We start from the raw sequence: 18,758 nt of genomic DNA, 5'->3' as shown, positions 1-18,758 counted from the left end.
ATGAATTTTCCATATAGATAACACATCCATCTTCTTCCGACTCATACTTTTTAAACAAACTCTTGTCTTTGCAACATGTCGTGTTGCTCCTGAGTCAATCCACCAAGAGTTGTCTCCTTCGAGAATGTTGACCTCAGAAATCATGGCCACAAAATTCTCTTTGGAGTCAGAGTTGTTTTGTTTCTTTTTAAGGAAACGACAATCTCTTTTGTAATGGTCCGGCTTTCCACAATGGAAGCAATTTACACTCAGTTTCTTCTTATTCTTGCCTTGGAAGTGACTTTGTTTTCTTCCAAAGTTATTCTTTCTCTTCCAGTTTTCATATCCGGATTGCTTGGGTTATCCAATTTTGTGGGTCTTCCCTTCCTCTATCATATGCATATTGGAGGTCAAAGAGTCATGCTCTTCCTTACCATCTCTAAGCCTTATTTTCTCTTCTATACGAAGATGTTGGCTTAGATCTTCTAGAGACATTTCCTCATTTCTATGCTTTAGAATTCTTTTATAGTCTTTCCATGATGGAGGAAGTTTATCGATAATGGATGAAACCGATATAGAATCATCCATCTTCATATTGTGTTGAGTGAATTGATCAAGAATATGCATAATTTCATTGAATTGTTCAACAATAGGCCTGAAGTCTACCATTTTATAACTGAAAAATTTGGTAGCCAGAAATTTCTTACTTGTAGCATCTTCTAAAATATACTTAGCCTCAACTGCGTCTCACAGATCCTTGGCGGTTGCTTCTGGTACGCGTCAAACAATGTATCAGACATTGCATTGCAAATGTGACCCTTGCAGATGTAGTCGTCTTGTTCCCACTTGATTCTTGCCCTACTTTGAGCAATTGTCTCGTCCTCATTTGCAGACGGCTTAGGAGTGGTTAGAACATACACCACTTTAAGACTAGCCAGGAGAAAGTGCAACTTCTTTTGCCAGCGTCGAAATTGGCTCCATCAAAATATTCAAGTTTAACAAAGTCCGCAGCAAACTCTCTCAAACTATGTGCCATTAAAAATCGATATTGTCTCAAGATTTTTGGAGTAAAGGGGCTGCAAAACAATAAATAATGAGAGAAAGTTTGCTTCAAGGCGCGTTACAATGTCGCTTTCCTTAAAACAATATTCGCCCTCACCAATAACGGTATGCACACGGGTTACAAGCGAATTTACCTCCAAGATACAATGAAGCCCAGAACAAGTCTATTTGTCTAACTGCGTTATGCATACACGAAATTAGACTCCGAATACCCTTAGATTTTGCTATTCAACCAAGAAATTAAAAATCCGTTCTCTCGAGAACAAACAGATTCTAACAAGTTCTAACAATATGAAGAAGTGAAAAACTTGAGAGAGAGAGAGAGAGAGAGAGAGAGAGAGAATTCAAAATTCTATATTGGATGCTCAAATGGCAGGCCAATGGGTCTATTTATAGATGAGAAAAGGTTGTGAACAAAAAGTTATTACATTTCGTAATTCTGAAAACTGTTCGGAATAGATACATATATTATGTTTGTTGCCATATGACACAACAGTTGGACTTAGTCCAATGGTTGCCTTGCTTCCATTTCAACTGGATGGCACTAGTTTGAATCACCGTGTGCGTGCATTGGAAATTTAATTTTTCTTTCCTATGTGTCGCAGCGCCTCATGCATGGAGACCCTCGTCGCAGCACCTCGTGCACGCCCGCATGCAGTGCGTCGCAATGCTTCAGCGCCCAGGCATGCGGTGCGTCCCTTGAGCCATGCGATGTAGTGCTTCACGCATGCGCATGCCCTTGGTGCTTTGCTTCTCGCGTGAAGAGAAATTAAAAACCGTTTCGTCGAAGGGGTGACTCGAACTCAGCCTTCACAGTAAACCAATGGCACTAACACAACTAAGCCAGTGATTGCCTTATGAAGGCTTATAGACCCAATAATATTATAACCATAAGCTATTGCTTATAAACTTTCCTTAATTCCTCTATTTCCAAAATAATTTACAACTTCCAAAAATAAATCTCCAAAATATTAATAATAATAAATATTATATATATTATTTTAAAAATATTTCCAACACCATGTGCTTATAACTTAATAGTCATTATCTTCTTGGCATATGAGGAAAACAAATGTAGACAATTGAGGTTAAATAAATGAATTACATATTTATTAAAACTAATTAGATTTTCATCATATTTTTATTGAAATTAGTCAATGAGTTTATATTTTATATTTTTCTATACATGATATTAAATGCTTGAATTGCTTTATATATGATTTTTAATAATTTATATCAATATTGAAATAATCGATCCAAACTTATTATGAATTGTCCAATTCAACAAACGATTCAATTTGTTAAATCTCCTGATTCATTGACGGTCCATATCCGATTCTGATTTTTCGAACCACGAATCTTTTAAAGTTCAATACTAAAGCTTAAAATGGCATAAATAAATACATAAAGCAAGTCCAGCATTTATATTATTCGAGATATTCACTCGGGTAATTATAAATGTTGTAAAATTTATTTTATGTGTTTATCTTTTCTCCAGATTAAATTTTAGAATTTGGATAAAAAAATCCATGAGATCTAAATGCTATCAGGGCTATTAAAGTTTGAGTGGTGCTACTCCTACCGCTGGGAGCTCCCGCTGGGGCTCCTGCTAGTGCATTTTGGATTTATTTTTTATTTTTATATTTATATATATTAACACATTTAAATATATTTAAAAAAATAAAAAAATTCATAATATTATTAAAAAAATATTTACTTAATCATTAAGAAAAATAAAATAATAATAAAAAAATAAAAAATTCATAACAGTAAAAATTAACGGTAAAATTAGCCATGAGAGTAGTACTTTCCTTAAAGTTTAAACGCAAGTTCATCTATTATTTCATGTCATGTCAGTGCAAGAAATTAATCCATAAAAAATATAAATCAAGGACTAAAATAAAGTTAAAGATTAAAATTAAAAAAAGAAAAAAAAAAGATGGGATCCCATGAATCCCTTCCCCCTAACCTCGTATGGAGGTCGCAAGCTACTGTAGAGTGGAAGGGTCAACCCTTCACCCTGTAGTTGGGAGTGCGGCTCTTTAAGGGTGGCTCATGGCTATCAGATTAGTTGGCAGGCAACATTGCAAAATGCCGTTTTGGCAGGCAAGCATTGCTTCCTCTTCTTCTACTTCTGCCTCTGCTTCGGTTTCTGGTCCGAGTCACACTCATCATGCTGTTGAAAGTTCGAGCCTGCATTCTTCGAATGCCGTTTCGGCTATGGCCAAGTCTCTGCTTCCGACTCGAAGAAGGCTGCGACTTGATCCTCCCAACAAGCTCTTCTTTCCCTGTAAGACTGTTGTTTTCTTAGTTCAGTTTTTGTTCTGGGGTTTTATACGAATTTAGTTGTTTTGGGGGTGTGTGCTTTGCTGTTAAATTTGTTGCACTTTGATCTGGGTCTTATTTTCTTTTTATTCCGTTCATGATTTTCAATTTTTGAATCTAGAACGAATTCATTTGGTAATTACCAATCTGGGTCTTGTTTGTGCGTCTCTGGAACTGAAATTCTTTGTTGCGTGGACAGTATGTCTGTTTTACAAGGGATTTATTTATACTTCTGAGCAAGTTTTTAGAATTGCCTTCCACTTTATTCTCGAATTCTGGTTCATTCATTTGTATACCAAATAAAATTTAAAACAGAAAATTTGATTGATTTGGCGACTGCTGATATGGATCGTCTTAGTTTGATCTCTAGAAATGCGATTCTTTTTTCTATTGGTTAGTTTCTATTGCGTGATTCATAGGTTTGAATGAGTTATAATTGTTAGAACTGCCATAGACCAATATGTCGGTTTGGAGTGCGTGGCTGGACAGGTGGAATCGTTTGAAATCTGGGTTTTCTTTATACAGTCTGTACAAGTGAAATCCTTTGTTATTGCAGTTTTTTGTGTTTTTGCAATATATATTAATTTGTGGCTAAAATTTTTCTTTTAGGACTAATTCAGCTCAGCCGGTCATGATTCTGTTGCTAACCTATCAGCGGTGTGGCATGTTGATGACTGAATTGTTTCGATTAATTATTAGGACTTGATTTGGGTTGCCTATTCTTGCATGTGATTTATATCTCTATTAGATTCATCGAAAACTTCAGCTGTAACTATCTTACTCCAGACATGTTGTTAATAATTGCCATTGGTAGCAATAATGTTGAATAAGTTTCTCTGCTATTGCTATTTGCAAAGATTTTTTTTGCTACCCATTTCATCAAATTCTGTTCCACATGAAGTTGAGCCTGGAAAGCAAGTCAGGAGTGCCATTGGGATTAAAAACACCAGCAAGTCTCATGTGGCTTTCAAGGTATGTATTTTTTGCGGTTGTTTATCTTTGCCTTTTTACTTAGTTTTTTTTTTTTTTTTCCCTTTAGATCCTTGCCTGTGCTGCGCAGTCACCTATACATATGATAACCAAAATATATGTTTTAGAACCTCACAACTGACTGTGACTAGGTAATAAAAAATTCAATTTTTGACCATCACCTATCATATTGGAACGACCCTCACTGAGGAAAATGTATGTTCACCATAATATGGAAGAATGAATTTTTGCAATTTTTAACAATTGATGTTCTGTATTGATAAAATGTGTGTTCGCCATAATAGTTGCAAAAGATCAGTGCAATGTCTCTGAAAAAGTAGGTCAGAATTTGGATACCAGTCCGTGGTACAATCTCGTCTGTATTTTCCACACCATTTTATATATTCTGTACTACATTTTGCCTATACAAGTTCTGAAAGCTATTTCTGTTGTTTAACAATGCTCAAATTTTTATTTTAACCATAAAAAAAAAAAAAAAGCTAGACTTTTGAGATAAGATAGGAAAAGAAAGTATTACTGCAGATCCTGCCTTTTTCTCCCTCTGTTATTATTGTTCTTACATATCTTGTAAGAATTTATACTACCACTGGGACAATCTAACAAGTGACCTTGGCTGTTTTAAGGCATTACTGGCTTACTGCAGATCCTTTTTCTTCATGTTTTTCACTTTTATTATTGTTTTAGACATATCTTGTAAGAATTTCCACTATCACTACAACATTTAACGAGTGACCATGGTTGTTTTAGTTCCAAACAACTGCACCAAAGAGTTGTTATATGCGTCCTCCGGGTGGTATAATTGCTCCCGGTGAAAGTATAATTGCAACAGGTAATTCAACCTTCTTGATCTTTTCTTGTTGAGCCCTTCTCCCCGCCCTTTTCTTTCTTCTGGCATTTGGTACTATCTCACCGCATTTGTAATGCTATGCTGCACTTGTTTAAATTGTATTCCTCTTCTGAATTTTTGACTTGGGTGACAGTTTTCAAATTTGTTTAGCCGCCAGAGAACAATGAGAAACCAATAGATCACAAGAGCAAGGTTAAGTTCAAAATCATGAGCTTAAAGGTGAAAGGTGAAATGGACTATGTACCAGAACTGGTATATCTTGCAGGCCCTCAAGATTGAAATTTACAGTTGATATAATTTACTCTCAACTTCTCGTGTCTGCTTGGTATACAAACTCATGCAGTGCCTTGATCCTGTTCTTCATATTTGCATTATTATATGTATCATCGTTTATGGCTGCTTCCATATGGTACAGTTAACAAAGCGTTTCCTGACTGGTCTCCTCCTCCAACATTGGGAAGATACTAATAACGGGGAAGCCACTACCGCACTGATATCACTTTTCACCTCCAATCCAAAGTATTGGAAGGTACAAAACATCTAAAGAAATCAGAACTTATGTACGCACTCAGCTGCATGCAGAATGAGCCAGCCTCCAAGCTGTGACAATTTGGTAGCACACCCTTTACCAAAACTGCCCCTTGCTTGCTTGCTTTCTTTCTACAGTGGAAAGGACCTTCTGCAAATACTGACCTTGTAACTGACTTTGTGAAACATCTGTCATGATCTATATTTACAGCGTGCTTGGGAAAAAACAACCCCCACCAAGAAAAAGGTTAAGCTATGCCACCTTATCTTTTGAATTATCAAATAGAATGACTAGGGCATTAAATCACCTAGAAGAAAAAAGCTCATGGGTCCAGCATTCAGACAACAAAATGAGAATAGGGGAAAAAGAAAAGTGACTTTATGCAGAGACTGCTGGATTATGCCCTAACAACTTACTAATTGCCCCCAATGTCTTGGTAGGTTACATTATTGCCTATCAACAATAATTTAGATGGAAAAGGAGTGATGCCTTTTGCAAAGAGGGCCACATGGGAGAGTATCAGTGGCCATTCCTGTGTGGCTGGCTATATTTAATTAATGTCACCACAAATATCAGGTTCTAACGTCATACTATCATAACATATCATGCTATTCCATCATGCTCTCTAATTATAAAAAATAAAAAAAATAAAGGATATGGTCCATTCTTTAAGCAAAAACCGAATCTTTCAATAAAGAGAACTGCTACAGACATAATCAAATTATACAAAATAAATTTTATAAATTAATGTGACTTTATGGAATTTGTTAGATCTACTTTATAATAAAAGTAATTTTACAATCTAACATATCACATCAAGTCATATCAGTTTGTAGTTTTACTTCTGTGTAATTATTTTATGGCTAAAGTATTTTCTTACAATGAATAAACATAAATTGGAAAGTGAGAGTGGGAAGATCAAGAGGAATAGAATGACAATTGTTTAAAATGACCCCCACCCAAAGGCTTTCACTTTCATTCCTTTAGATTTTTATTGGGACAGTTGGTTGTGCATATTGATTTTGTACTCCCTACTCTCAACACTATTAGCTTCTGTAGTGGAATATAGCATTCTCTGTTGATGAAAAAAATGACTGATATTTCAGTTCTTAGAGAGACATAAGAAAACGTTTTCAAATGTATCACTTTATCATCATTATTTTTAGATTAAGAATATTGGAAAATATATCATGTAGTACTGCATTCTTTACAACAAGGATGAAAAGCGTGTATATGGAAAGAAGAGAAGAAAGATCCAAGTTCCAACTTTATAGCCTGATGAACCCAACCCCACCAAATACAATCAAACATTTACATACCAATTTGGTAATCCCCGCGTAATAAATTAATCCCTCTATATAATTTCCAAACACAATCAAATTTTAAAACATAATTGTCAAGGAAGGAATATATTGACATCCGTCTTGTCAATCATATTCAGTCGGATATGAATCGAGGTTTAAAAACGATTGGACTTTGAATCATTCCCCGAACTATTTCAATTGATAGATTCAAACCGATTTTAGCCATTCGAGTATAGCTAATTACAACCAATTCAAAACTTTACATATTTTTTAAGTTGTCTGATAACTGAGTTTTTTTATTTTTATTTTATTTCTTGTACAAAAATATGATAGAACTGAATATATATTAACTTTTTCATTATTGTATTCAATAAGTATCATAGACAAATTGAAAGATAAACATGTAATTCTTTACTTTCTTTAATTGAAAAAAACAAATAGGAGATGAATGAATATTTTGTATCAAATTTGTGGTTGTGCTTGAAATACTTCATTTGCCATGTGCTTATAACTTAATAGTCTTTATCTTCTTCGTATATGAGGCAAAAAAATGTAGACAATTGAGGTTAAATAAATGAATTACATATTTATTGAAACTAATTAGATTCGCATTGTATTTTTATTGAAATCAGTCAATGAGTTTATATTTTATATTTTTCTATACATGATATTAAATGCTTGAATTGCTTTATATATGATTTTTAATAATTTATATCAATATTGAAATAATCAATCCAAACTTACTATGAATTGTCCGATTCAACAAATGATTCAATTTGTTGAATCTCCTGATTCATTGACGGTCCATATCCGATTCAGATTTTTCGAACTACGAATCTTCTAAAGTTCAATACTAGAGCTTAAAATGGCATAAATAAATACATAAAGCAGGTCCAGCATTTATATTATTCGAGATACTCACTCGGGTAATTATAAATATTGTAAAATTTGTTTTATGTGTTCATCTTTTCTCCAGATTAAATTTTAGAATTTGGATTAAAAAATCCATGAGATCTAAATGCTACCAGGGCTCTTAAAGTTTAAATGCAAGTTCACCAATTATTTCATGTCATGTCAGTGCAAGAAATTAATCCATAAAAAATATAAATCAAGAACTAAAATAAAGTTAAAGATTAAAATTAAAATTAAAAAAAGAAAAAAAAAAGATGAATCCCTTCCCCCTAACCTCGTATGGAGGTCGCAAGCTACTGTAGAGAGGGAGGGTCAACCCTTCAACCTGTAGTTGGGAGTGCGGCTCTTTAAGGGTGGCTCATGGCTATCAGATTAGTTGGCAGGCACCATTGGGGGGGCGGGAAAGTTGGTCCCTTCCCAACCTATTGGCACCTCAAGAATGGCCCCCACCTCTTTGTGTGGTGGCAGCCAACCTATGACATCTCATGTAATTTTGTTTTTATTCCATACTAGTTTAGTAGTTTTTATCTTTGGCAGTTCTTTTAATTGTTCTTGCGGCGATATGGCAGTATGATATAATATTTTGGCACTGGAAAAATGATATTGATAGAATTATTTTACATTAAAATTATATAAAATAAAAAAATAAGAGATTTTCTACTCGAGAATCACTTTGTCATTCGGGCAAAGAGGGTGGAGTGATGGGAATCGGATAGTTTTTGCAGCAAGGAACAACGTTACAACAAACCCATCTCCTGAGCAAAAAAGTAACCACCGGGATTTCCGACGCATCAAAAAAAGCGTAACGAAAATACATACATAGCTGAAAGGTCATTTTCCGCCATATGGTAAAGAGCTTTCACATCAAAAGCAAGTCTGTTCCTCAAGCTCATGCGCAAGTTCAAACAAAAACAAAATCCAATCTTTGTAAGCAGCTCCGACGAGAGATCCAGGCCCAGACCCAGTTAGTGGTGGGTCTGATTTCCCCGTGTAGAAATGGCTGTTGATAGTGAGAAATCAGCTACGGATGGGAAGATTTGGAGTCTTTGCAAAATGCCGTTTTGGCAGGCAAGCATTGCTTCCTCTTCTTCTTCTTCTGCCTCTGCTTCGGTTTCTGGTCCGAGTCACACTCATCATGCTGTTGAAAGTTCGAGCCTGCATTCTTCGAATGCCGTTTCGGCTATGGCCAAGTCTCTGCTTCCGACTCGAAGAAGGCTGCGACTTGATCCTCCCAACAAGCTCTTCTTTCCCTGTAAGACTGTTGTTTTCTTAGTTCAGTTTTTGTTCTGGGGTTTATACGAATTTATTTGTTTAGGGGGTGTGTGCTTTGCTGTTAAATTTGTTGCACTTTGATCTGGGTCTTATTTTCTTTTTATTCCGTTCACGATTTTCAATTTTTGAATCTAGAACGAATTCGTTATGTAATTACCAATCTGGGTCTTGTTTGTGAGTCTCTGGAACTGAAATTCTTTGTTGCGTGGGCAGTATGTCTGTTTTACAAGGGATTTATTTATACTTCTGAGCAAGTTTTTAGAATTGCCTTCCACTTTATTCTCGAATTCTGGTTCATTCATTGGTATACCAAATAAAATTTAAAAAAGAAAATTTGATTGATTTGGCGACTGCTGATATGGATCGTCTTAGTTTAATCTCTAGAAATGCGATTCTTTTTTCTATTGGTTAGTTTCTATTGCGTTATTCATAGGTTTGAATGAGTTATAATTGTTAGAACTGCCATAGACCAATATGTCGGTTTGGAGTGCGTGGCTGGACAGGTGGAATCGTTTGAAATCTGGGTTTTCTTTATACAGTCTGTACAAGTGAAATCCTTTGTTATTGCAGTTTTTTGTGTTTTTGCAATATATGTTAATTTGTGGCTAAAATTTTTCTTTTAGGACTAATTCAGCTCAGCCGGTCATGATTCTGTTGCTAACCTATCAGGGGTGTGGCATGTTGATGACTGAATTGTTTCGATTAATTATTAGGACTTGATTTGGGTTGCCTATTCTTGCATGTGATTTATATCTCTATTAGATTCATCGAAAACTTCAGCTGTAACTATCTTACTCCAGACATGTTGTTAATAATTGGTAGCAATAATGTTGAATAAGTTTCTCTGCTATTGCTATTTGCAAAGATTTTTTTTGCTACCCATTTCATCGAATTCTGTTCCACATGAAGTTGAGCCTGGAAAGCAAGTCAGGAGTGCCATTGGGATTAAAAACACCAGCAAGTCTCATGTGGCTTTCAAGGTATGTATTTTTTGCGGTTGTTTTTCTTTGCCTTTTTACATAGTTTTTTTTTTTTTTTCCTTTAGATCCTTGCCTGTGCTGCGCAGTCACCTATACATATGATAAGCAATATATATGTTTTAGAACCTCACAACTGACTGTGACTAGGTAATAAAAAAATTCAATTTTTGACCATCACCTATCATATTGGAACGACACTCACTGAGGAAAATGTATGTTCGCCATAATATGAAAGAATGAATTTTTGCAATTTTTAACAATTGATGTTCTGTATTGATAAAATGTATGTTCGCCATAATAGTTGCAAAAGATCAGTGCAATGTCTCTGAAAAACTAGGTCAGAATTTGGATACCAGTCTGTGGTAAGATCTTGTCAGTATTTTCCACCCTTTTATATATTCTGTGCTACATTTTGCCTATACAAGTTCTGAAAGCTATTTCTGTTGTTTAACAATGCTCAAATTTTTATTTTAACCATAAAAAAAAAAAAAGCTAGACTTTTGAGATAAGATAGGGAAAGAAAGTATTACTGCAGATCCTGCCTTTTTCTCCCTCTGTTATTATTGTTCTTACATATCTTGTAAGAATTTATACTACCACTGGGACAATCTAACGAGTGACCTTGGCTGTTTTAAGGCATTACTGGCTTACTGCAGATCCTTTTTCTTCATGTTTTTCACTTTTATTATTGTTTTAGACATATCTTGTAAGAATTTCCACTATCACTACAACATTTAACAAGTGACCATGGTTGTTTTAGTTCCAAACAACTGCACCAAAGAGTTGTTATATGCGTCCTCCGGGTGGTATACTTGCTCCCGGTGAAACTATAATTGCAACAGGTAATTCAACCTTCTTGATCTTTTCTTGTTGAGCCCTTCTCCCTGCCCTTTTCTTTCTTCTGGCATTTGGTACTGTCTCACCACATTTGTAATGCTATGCTGCACTTGTTTAAATTGTATTCCTCTTCTGAATTTTTGACTTGGGTGACAGTTTTCAAATTTGTTGAGCCGCCAGAGAACAATGAGAAACTAGTAGATCACAAGAGCAAGGTTAAGTTCAAAATCATGAGCTTAAAGGTGAAAGGTGAAATGGACTATGTACCAGAACTGGTATATCTTGCAGGCCCTCAAGATTGAAATTTACAGTTGATATAATTTACTCTCAACTTCTTGCTTGGTATACAAACTCATGCAGTGCCTTGATCCTGTTCTTCATATTTGCATTATTATATGTATCATCGTTGAAATGCTAGGTCAGTGGAACAAATTAGTATGGAAGTTGGAACTGTATTTTATGTTCGTTGCATTTATTGAGTCAAACTTTCCTGAATTTTTACATTTCCTAGAAACCAAATGAGTAGAGAAGATAACAAGAAATGTATGTTTTTGAAATCTTGATCACAAAGTGATGGTTTAAATATCATGTTCTTTTGACAACCAGGTGGATTTTGCATGTTAGCGATGGGCCAAAATTAGGAGCTTTATGCCCATGTCTGGCCCCTTTTACCTTGCATTCTCTAGTTTATTTACAGCATGTTCTTGTTCATTCGAATTCTTTGACATTGTTTATATATATTTTTTGGCATGTGTGATATTGCTGTGCAATTTATTTTTTAACTTTCCTAATATCATTCTCAAAATAATAGTCCTCGTTTAAGTCTTGAATAATTCGTGACATGAAATATCTTTTGCATGCATTACCAAAATGTAACCTCATTTTAATTATGATGATTATTATAATCGGTTTATTTTTTTTAAGTGTTCAAGTAAGGGTAAAGTTTAATATTGAGCGTATTCTTTTATCAACTGGACTTTCCTGTTTATTCTGCAAAGCTTGGTTAGAATGACATCCGTGTGCCTTTTTTTCTTTATTACAATTCAAGACCACAGTGCTTCATTTTTTTTTTCTTTTCTTTTTGATGACATGCTATTTAGATGTTGAAGAAAATGTGTTATATGACACTTCTGTGCAGTTTGATGAGCAAAGGGATCAAGTAGCTGTTGAGCAAATTTTGCGGGTAGTTTTCCTTGAATCCGAACGGCCTAGCCCTGTAAGTAGAATTGGAATATGTTTAGTCTTTCTTGTGCCATTCCCTTTTTTTTTTTTTTTTTATGTCGGGGAACCTCTCCAAGGCAGGGCCCTTCGGACCCACCCCTGCATAGTAAATCCCGGTCCCGTGCACCGCACACTCAGAAGTTTCCTTATACGGAACTAGTTAAATCGCTGGCTTTTCACCAGGGGGTGTGGCCCGTAGAGATTGTTTGCACCTAAGGGGATTTGAACCTTAGACCTGGGGGAGCATACCCCCAAGCCCAAGGCCTTTACCTCTTGAGCCAACCCATTCTTACCTTCTAAGTTTGCTTGCATTGTTAATTCTGTTCATAGAAAAAAACACAGTGTTTGAATAAATTTAACTTTCCTTTTGTTAAGGCAATGGAAAAACTTAAGCGACAGCTGGCAGAGGCCGAGGCTGCACTTGAAGCACGTAAGAAGCCTCCAGAAGACACAGGTCCTCGAATTGTTGGGGAAGGACTTGTTATAGATGAATGGGTAAGGCAATAAATAATTATGGGATTCTATCTCCAATCTGATTGGCCTTTTATGATCTTTGTTTTGCATAAATCTGACAGTCTGCCCTCCGTTTCTCTTATTTGCAGAAAGAACGGAGGGAAAGATACCTTGCACGGCAGCAAGTTGAAGGGATGGATTCAGTGTGAAGTACTGTCAGTTCCTCATGTTTTGTGCAATTATTTTGTTAGAACAGCTCTATATTGTGATCTTGAGTTTCTCATCAATCGATCTCTAAGTGGTGGTAGAGACCAGCAAGAGGGGACTGTGAAAAGATACTATGGAAGCATCTCTGTTGTCATAGATGTGAGTAAAATTGTATTTGGTTTAAAGTAATTGATTAAGGGTCATCCCTATTACTTGTAGAAAGCAGGATTTTAATTAGAATTGAAATTGTTACTTGTTGAAGAATGAATATATTGCCCTTGATTTTATGCAAACATAACCCCTTTTATTTACCTATTATTTTCCAAATTATTTTGCTCCATGGTTGTAGAAGTCCTCAATTTGAGAAAATGTGGCTCTTAGATGAAAAAAGAAAGTTGCCCCTGAAACTTCAGATGTATAACCTGTTTTTTTTCCCGGAAAAGAGAAGGGACTGTAGGTGTTGTTTTGAAAATAGATCGGATACTTTAGAACACATCTTTTCATCTGGAATTGTTTTTTCAGCCTAAACCTGAAAATTTTCATTCAACAAAAACTTTGCAGAAAGTTAAATTATATGTGCAACCCGATTATCTCTTGGAAGGGTTGCCTATGCTTGTAAACATATCAATAATATACTTGCAGTTCCATACCTTTTTTTTCTTTTGAAAAGGAAAAGAGAAGTACTACAGTCACAAATGGAGTCTACAAAAGTATTCTACAAATTAACGTGATTTCATATGATTTATTAGATCTATTTTATAATAAAAATAATATTACAATCTAATGAATCACGTCAAAAGATGTAAGATTGTGACATTATTTTTATTTTATATAACCCCTTTAGCTGAAGTATTTGAAAAGGGTCGGAGCTGGGAGGGATTCCCAGAGGTTTATAGCTTATACTGCCACAAAAACATCTTATCCGATTGGAAAACTCGCACGCACTACATGTTGCATTCATTCAATGTATCTATCTTTGGAAGCATTGATTGATTTGTCATATGATGCCCCATACTATGCCCACGATTCCTTGTGCTAAATCCTAAAACTTTTTTTCCCCACTGTTATAGTCTTCCTTTTTCTGTCCTCTCAGTCCATATCCCTCCCAATCTGTTTGCTTCAGTCCCCTGTTTTCAGGGGGCCCAGTTTACGCGTTAATCGTTATCATTAGACATGGAGGATGATAACGCTTAGAAAATAATGGAACTCAAGAATTTAGAATCCAGCAATGAAAAGTAAACTTGGCATTATTTGTCCCCATCAAAGTGACAACGGATATATACCCAACTCTCTGCTGGCATGTCGAGTACTTTAAACAGATTAAGTGATACCAGAAAGATTGTGATTTGATTATTTGGTTTGACAGCCTCAAAGTGCATAGTATAATCTTCTTTAATCCAGATATGGTCCTATTATTTATTTTTTTTTTCTGCAAACTATAAATTAAAATCCCAAGTGCCTATCGAATCTCTGTACTTTGTGTGAATTAACTTATTGACATAAAATCTACTTACTGGCACAATGATCATTGGTCTTTGTTTCTATCCCCAATGAAAGCAATAGGCAGGAATTAATAATGACAAATGCTATGTTAATAAAGAGAATTACAAAAAAGTAATAATAATAAACTTGTAAACTTACTTATCTTAACGTGATATGTCACTTAATGTGATACTAACATATGTTATGATCTTGAAGGTTGAAGGTTTGTATATGCATAGTATTAAGTCATTGAATACTGATAGATGAGTGAAACCGCCAAAAGGTAAAGGGCTACCACCAGTCAGTGTCGATAGAGTTGGCCACCGTGGACATCGGATTTGGAAGCGTTGTAGAATGTTATGATACTAAAGATTAAAAGTTTAACCAAATTAGTGTCTAACAGTTCTAAGACTTTTCAGTTGCTTGTATAAAAAAAAAAAAAAAACTGATTAAAATCTTCCAATATATTTTCAACTATGCTTTATTAATAATAAGGAAGGGGAAGAGAAAGAGAGAGAGGGATGGTGATGAGAAGGATGAAAGTTTAAGATCTTACCACCTAAACTACGAATGGTGTTGGATGGAAGCCAATGGATAGGAACAAATCACTATCTTTGAGGAATCATTAGCTAAAAGAATAAGTTCAAACAGGACATGCCACTTTGTCTTCCCAAGTGGATATATCAAGAGCACATTTTCTTCCCTTTTTTTTTTTTTTTTGTTTTTTAAACGAAGAGCAGATCTTCATTTCTAAAAGCCAAAGGATATTATGCTCTATATAATATATATTTGTTGAGAATCCATCACTATTGAAGCACTAGCAATGTGGAATAAAGGTGAATATGACCTTGTATTGTATGGTTTTGCTGCATTTCCATGGGTGATTCTCAGCTCAACATCAATCAAAAAGGAGGGAGGATTCTTTTATGATTTCTTGGCTACATAATGCCATGCATATCATTCTAGTGGGTGAAGTAATCTTTTAGAATCCTTATACAGATAAATTAGAATAAATAAGCTCTAAAAAAAATAAAAATAATCTATGCACTCGCTATAAAGAAATCATTATCTAATACAAATGATCTTTCTCAATAGTCACTTTACAGAAATGGCATATCATCAAAGTACCCAAGAAAAGAAGAGAAAGCAAGCAAGGTGGTACAGGAAACTCTCTCTTTTTCTTTCCTTCCCCACTTTAGAGGAGTTTATGGCTTTTGCCAATTATTTCATGCACTAACCTTTATTTAATTTAGAGAATTTCATTCATCCGAAAGCTATATTTCTTGGAACTAAGAAGTCGAGTCGTGTTAAAACAAAAGTGACTATGGGTACTCTAACAGAACCTTTCAATATTACAACTTTTTAACAAAGTTCTATAATTAAAAGCTTTGCAATGAAAGGTTATTATATTACTTACAAAAATCTCAAACAGTTACTGAGAATCCTAATGTTCAATTTTGGAATATTAACTTTATATAAGAATCAAGTTTTTCAATTTTGAATATTACCATAATTTCACTCCATTTAAAACTCGAGATCCTTACTTGCATTCTGTCGGAGTTTTACCAATTTGTTGACTTTATCATTTAAAATCAAGTTAAACACGTCTAACGTTGCCCCTTGCCTCTAATTTCGGACTCAAAGGATGGCAAGGGCCATTTAAATTCTCCATTAAAGAGTAGCATTATTGGGTTAGGCAAAATTCTTGGGTAGCTAATATTTAGACAAAAGACCCTTAACTTGACTCACAGGAGGGAGGGTGCTGTAAGAGATGAGACTCATCGATCTGAACGCCCCTCGAGTAGTGTTCAACTCTCAAGTGCCTATCCGCATAGTAGGCGTAATGTGCGGGAAACCATTGATCTCCTGATAGGAAAGATATCAATGGACCACTAAGGATATTGTCTGGGAGATGGAAATCGGAAAATCACGCCACATTAATGGCACCACTACCCGAGCAACTCGCTACATTGATGACACTGTCACAGAACCATGCCGCATTAAAGGACTCTAACATAGGGAACAATACGAAGGACGCGGACTCCATGGGAACGATCTGTCTCCTGGGCATATAGTATAAATAGCATCTCACAGGTACAAGAATAGGCTCTCTAATCCCTAGAACTCTTTCACTTATTTACAAACTTCCAATAATATTTACTAACTTTGGCATCAGAGACTCTCCGGCCCCAAGGCCGCCCTCTCCTAATTGCATTCTCTCCTATCTTTTGCAGACCCATTTTGAAAGATTTGAGTTGTTGGAACCTAGTCCAAAAGTATGTGAAACACGACATTAACACAACTCTTTCTAGAAGGGATGTTGGGAAGTTTTTTACTTCTGCATGGAGTTTGTGGAATAGACAAAACCTGGCAGTTTTCCAACATAAACAAGTTGCTCCAGATATTGCTGGACAAAGTGGATTGCATCTGTGCTTCAAAGCTTTCATCAAGAGAAAGATGTCTAGGATGGCAACAACCACCACTTGATAGTGTTTTTTTTTTTTTTTTTTTTAGAAATAGACTTCATTTCATTCAATGAAACTGAAGTTACAGCTATGACTTATCGATACAGGAAAAACTCGGGCTACAAGTCAAATTACGCATTTGCTCTAGGGCACCCCCGCACACAAATTCTTTTATGAAGGACGTTGTCTTAACTTCTATAAAACGTTTTGTAAAAATAGAACTAAACGATCCCTCTTCTAAAGAAGAGAAGCACTAGCACTCTCTGTCCTCCCAAAAGAGGAACGAGACTCTACTTCTATGGACATCAAGTCCAATAGCCTATTTCTTTTTATTATTAACTAAAAACAAACTAAAACTGCAAAAACATAAAAACAAAAAGTAACACATAAAAAAAAATACATAAACACATAAAAAAACTGCAAGTGGGAGCTTAGAGCTTCATCACTTCTTCCCCCCCCCCCCCTTCTTCCGGCTTTTTATTTTTTTTCTTTCTTCTTCCACTTTCGTTCCTTCTATGTAAGTTACCCCATTTCTACTTTCTCCTTTGTCCGTGCCCCCATCCCTGCGACTACCACCCACCATGATCATCAGCTTCACGAGCTCATACGGCACGAGCACCCAGCTCTCGCACGGGCACCAGCTTCCACTACACAGGCGGCCAACCCCTTCCACCTACGCACGACCACTGGCCATAACCATCGCCACCATCCCTCTTGCCCAACTTTTGCCCTATACTGCCGTTCCAAGCGACTCTTTACCTAACGTTTCGGGTCAAAAGAGAAAAGATGAAAAGAGAGGTCACCTGAAAGTGTAGTGTAGAAGAGGCTATGCTAAAACATAAATCTCAAAAATGTTGAAAAGGAACAGAGACTGTGCTAAGACTAGGATCACCAAAAATTGTTAACCTTTATTAGACTTGAAAATAAAGATTAAAAAAAAATATACCAAAACAAAACAAAATACAAACTGAAAATATAGACGAGGAAAGTGAAGGGCCAAAGCTCCCACCCCCCTCAAGCTAGTTTCAAATTGGAAGAGTTTTTTCAGAAAAAAGAGTTTTTTTAGAAAAATGTGGATGGAGCATTGTTTTCTGCGTCTAATATATTAGGTGTGGGTGCTGTTTTACGCAATGTTCTGTTTTAATGGCTGTTAATAATGTGGTACAAAGAGTGTGTTATGTTTTGACTATTGAAGCTCTTGCTACTTTAATAGTCGAGACAGACTCAAATTATTTTTGAAATGTTAATGCTGAAGAGGAGGTTCTGTCTGAACAGAGGGCTATACTTGCTAATATTAGGAGTTTGACTATGGATTTTCAAGCTATTGAATTCTGCCACTCCCGAAGCAAATTCTGTAGTTATAAACGAAATAAGATGGTTATTAAGTTAAATAAAATATTATTAAAATATATTTTTTTAATATTAATTTTATTTTAAAATTTGAAAATTTTAAATTATTTATTTTATTTTATATAAAAATTTAAAATGTGATGATTAAATAAGATAACAATAATTATAAAAATAAATATGCTTGCAGATTAATAAAGTTTGTTTCAGTTAAATAAATAAATAACTCTTTTCTGGGAGCTCCCCACTCCCACTCCCACTCCCACTCCAAGTGCAGGCGCTTTGGAGCACTGATCCCGCGGAATGGCAGTCAGCTTGTTTTTTGTTTTGTTTTTGTTTTTTTTTTTAACAAAACAAAAAAAGAAAATACGAAAGAAGAAAAAGAGGCTGTGAATTGTCTCAGTTTCACCATTTCCGCCTCCCCCTCCGTATTTGGTGAATTCGCTTTCAAGAGTTTTCCCATATATATGCATTTACAAATTACAAGGGCTCTTATTGTACACAAACTAGAAAAATCTATCTTTTTTCCTTCATAGCCGGCCATCG

At 35.4% G+C, this 18,758-nt stretch overlaps 1 protein-coding gene and 1 pseudogene across 1 annotated transcript; both read left to right on the top strand.

Moving 5' to 3' along the window:
* Positions 1-2,979: 2,979 nt before the first annotated feature.
* Positions 2,980-5,972, top strand: LOC109004865 (annotated as a pseudogene).
* A 2,658-nt stretch (positions 5,973-8,630) lies between these two features.
* Positions 8,631-13,186, top strand: LOC108999491 (vesicle-associated protein 4-2-like). The gene is made up of 7 exons (XM_018976393.2): positions 8,631-9,200; positions 10,130-10,200; positions 10,961-11,042; positions 11,194-11,312; positions 12,176-12,253; positions 12,634-12,753; positions 12,861-13,186. Exons 1-7 carry the CDS (start codon positions 8,945-8,947, stop codon positions 12,918-12,920), a joined length of 786 nt encoding a protein of 261 aa, XP_018831938.1. The 5' UTR covers positions 8,631-8,944; the 3' UTR covers positions 12,921-13,186.
* The last annotated feature ends 5,572 nt before the right edge of the window (positions 13,187-18,758 follow it).

This window comes from Juglans regia, chromosome 3, assembly GCF_001411555.2.
Source record: "Juglans regia cultivar Chandler chromosome 3, Walnut 2.0, whole genome shotgun sequence".
Taxonomy (NCBI): Eukaryota; Viridiplantae; Streptophyta; class Magnoliopsida; order Fagales; family Juglandaceae; genus Juglans; species Juglans regia.
Note: the sequence above shows the minus strand (reverse complement) of the source record. Positions and strands in the feature narration are given on the sequence as shown.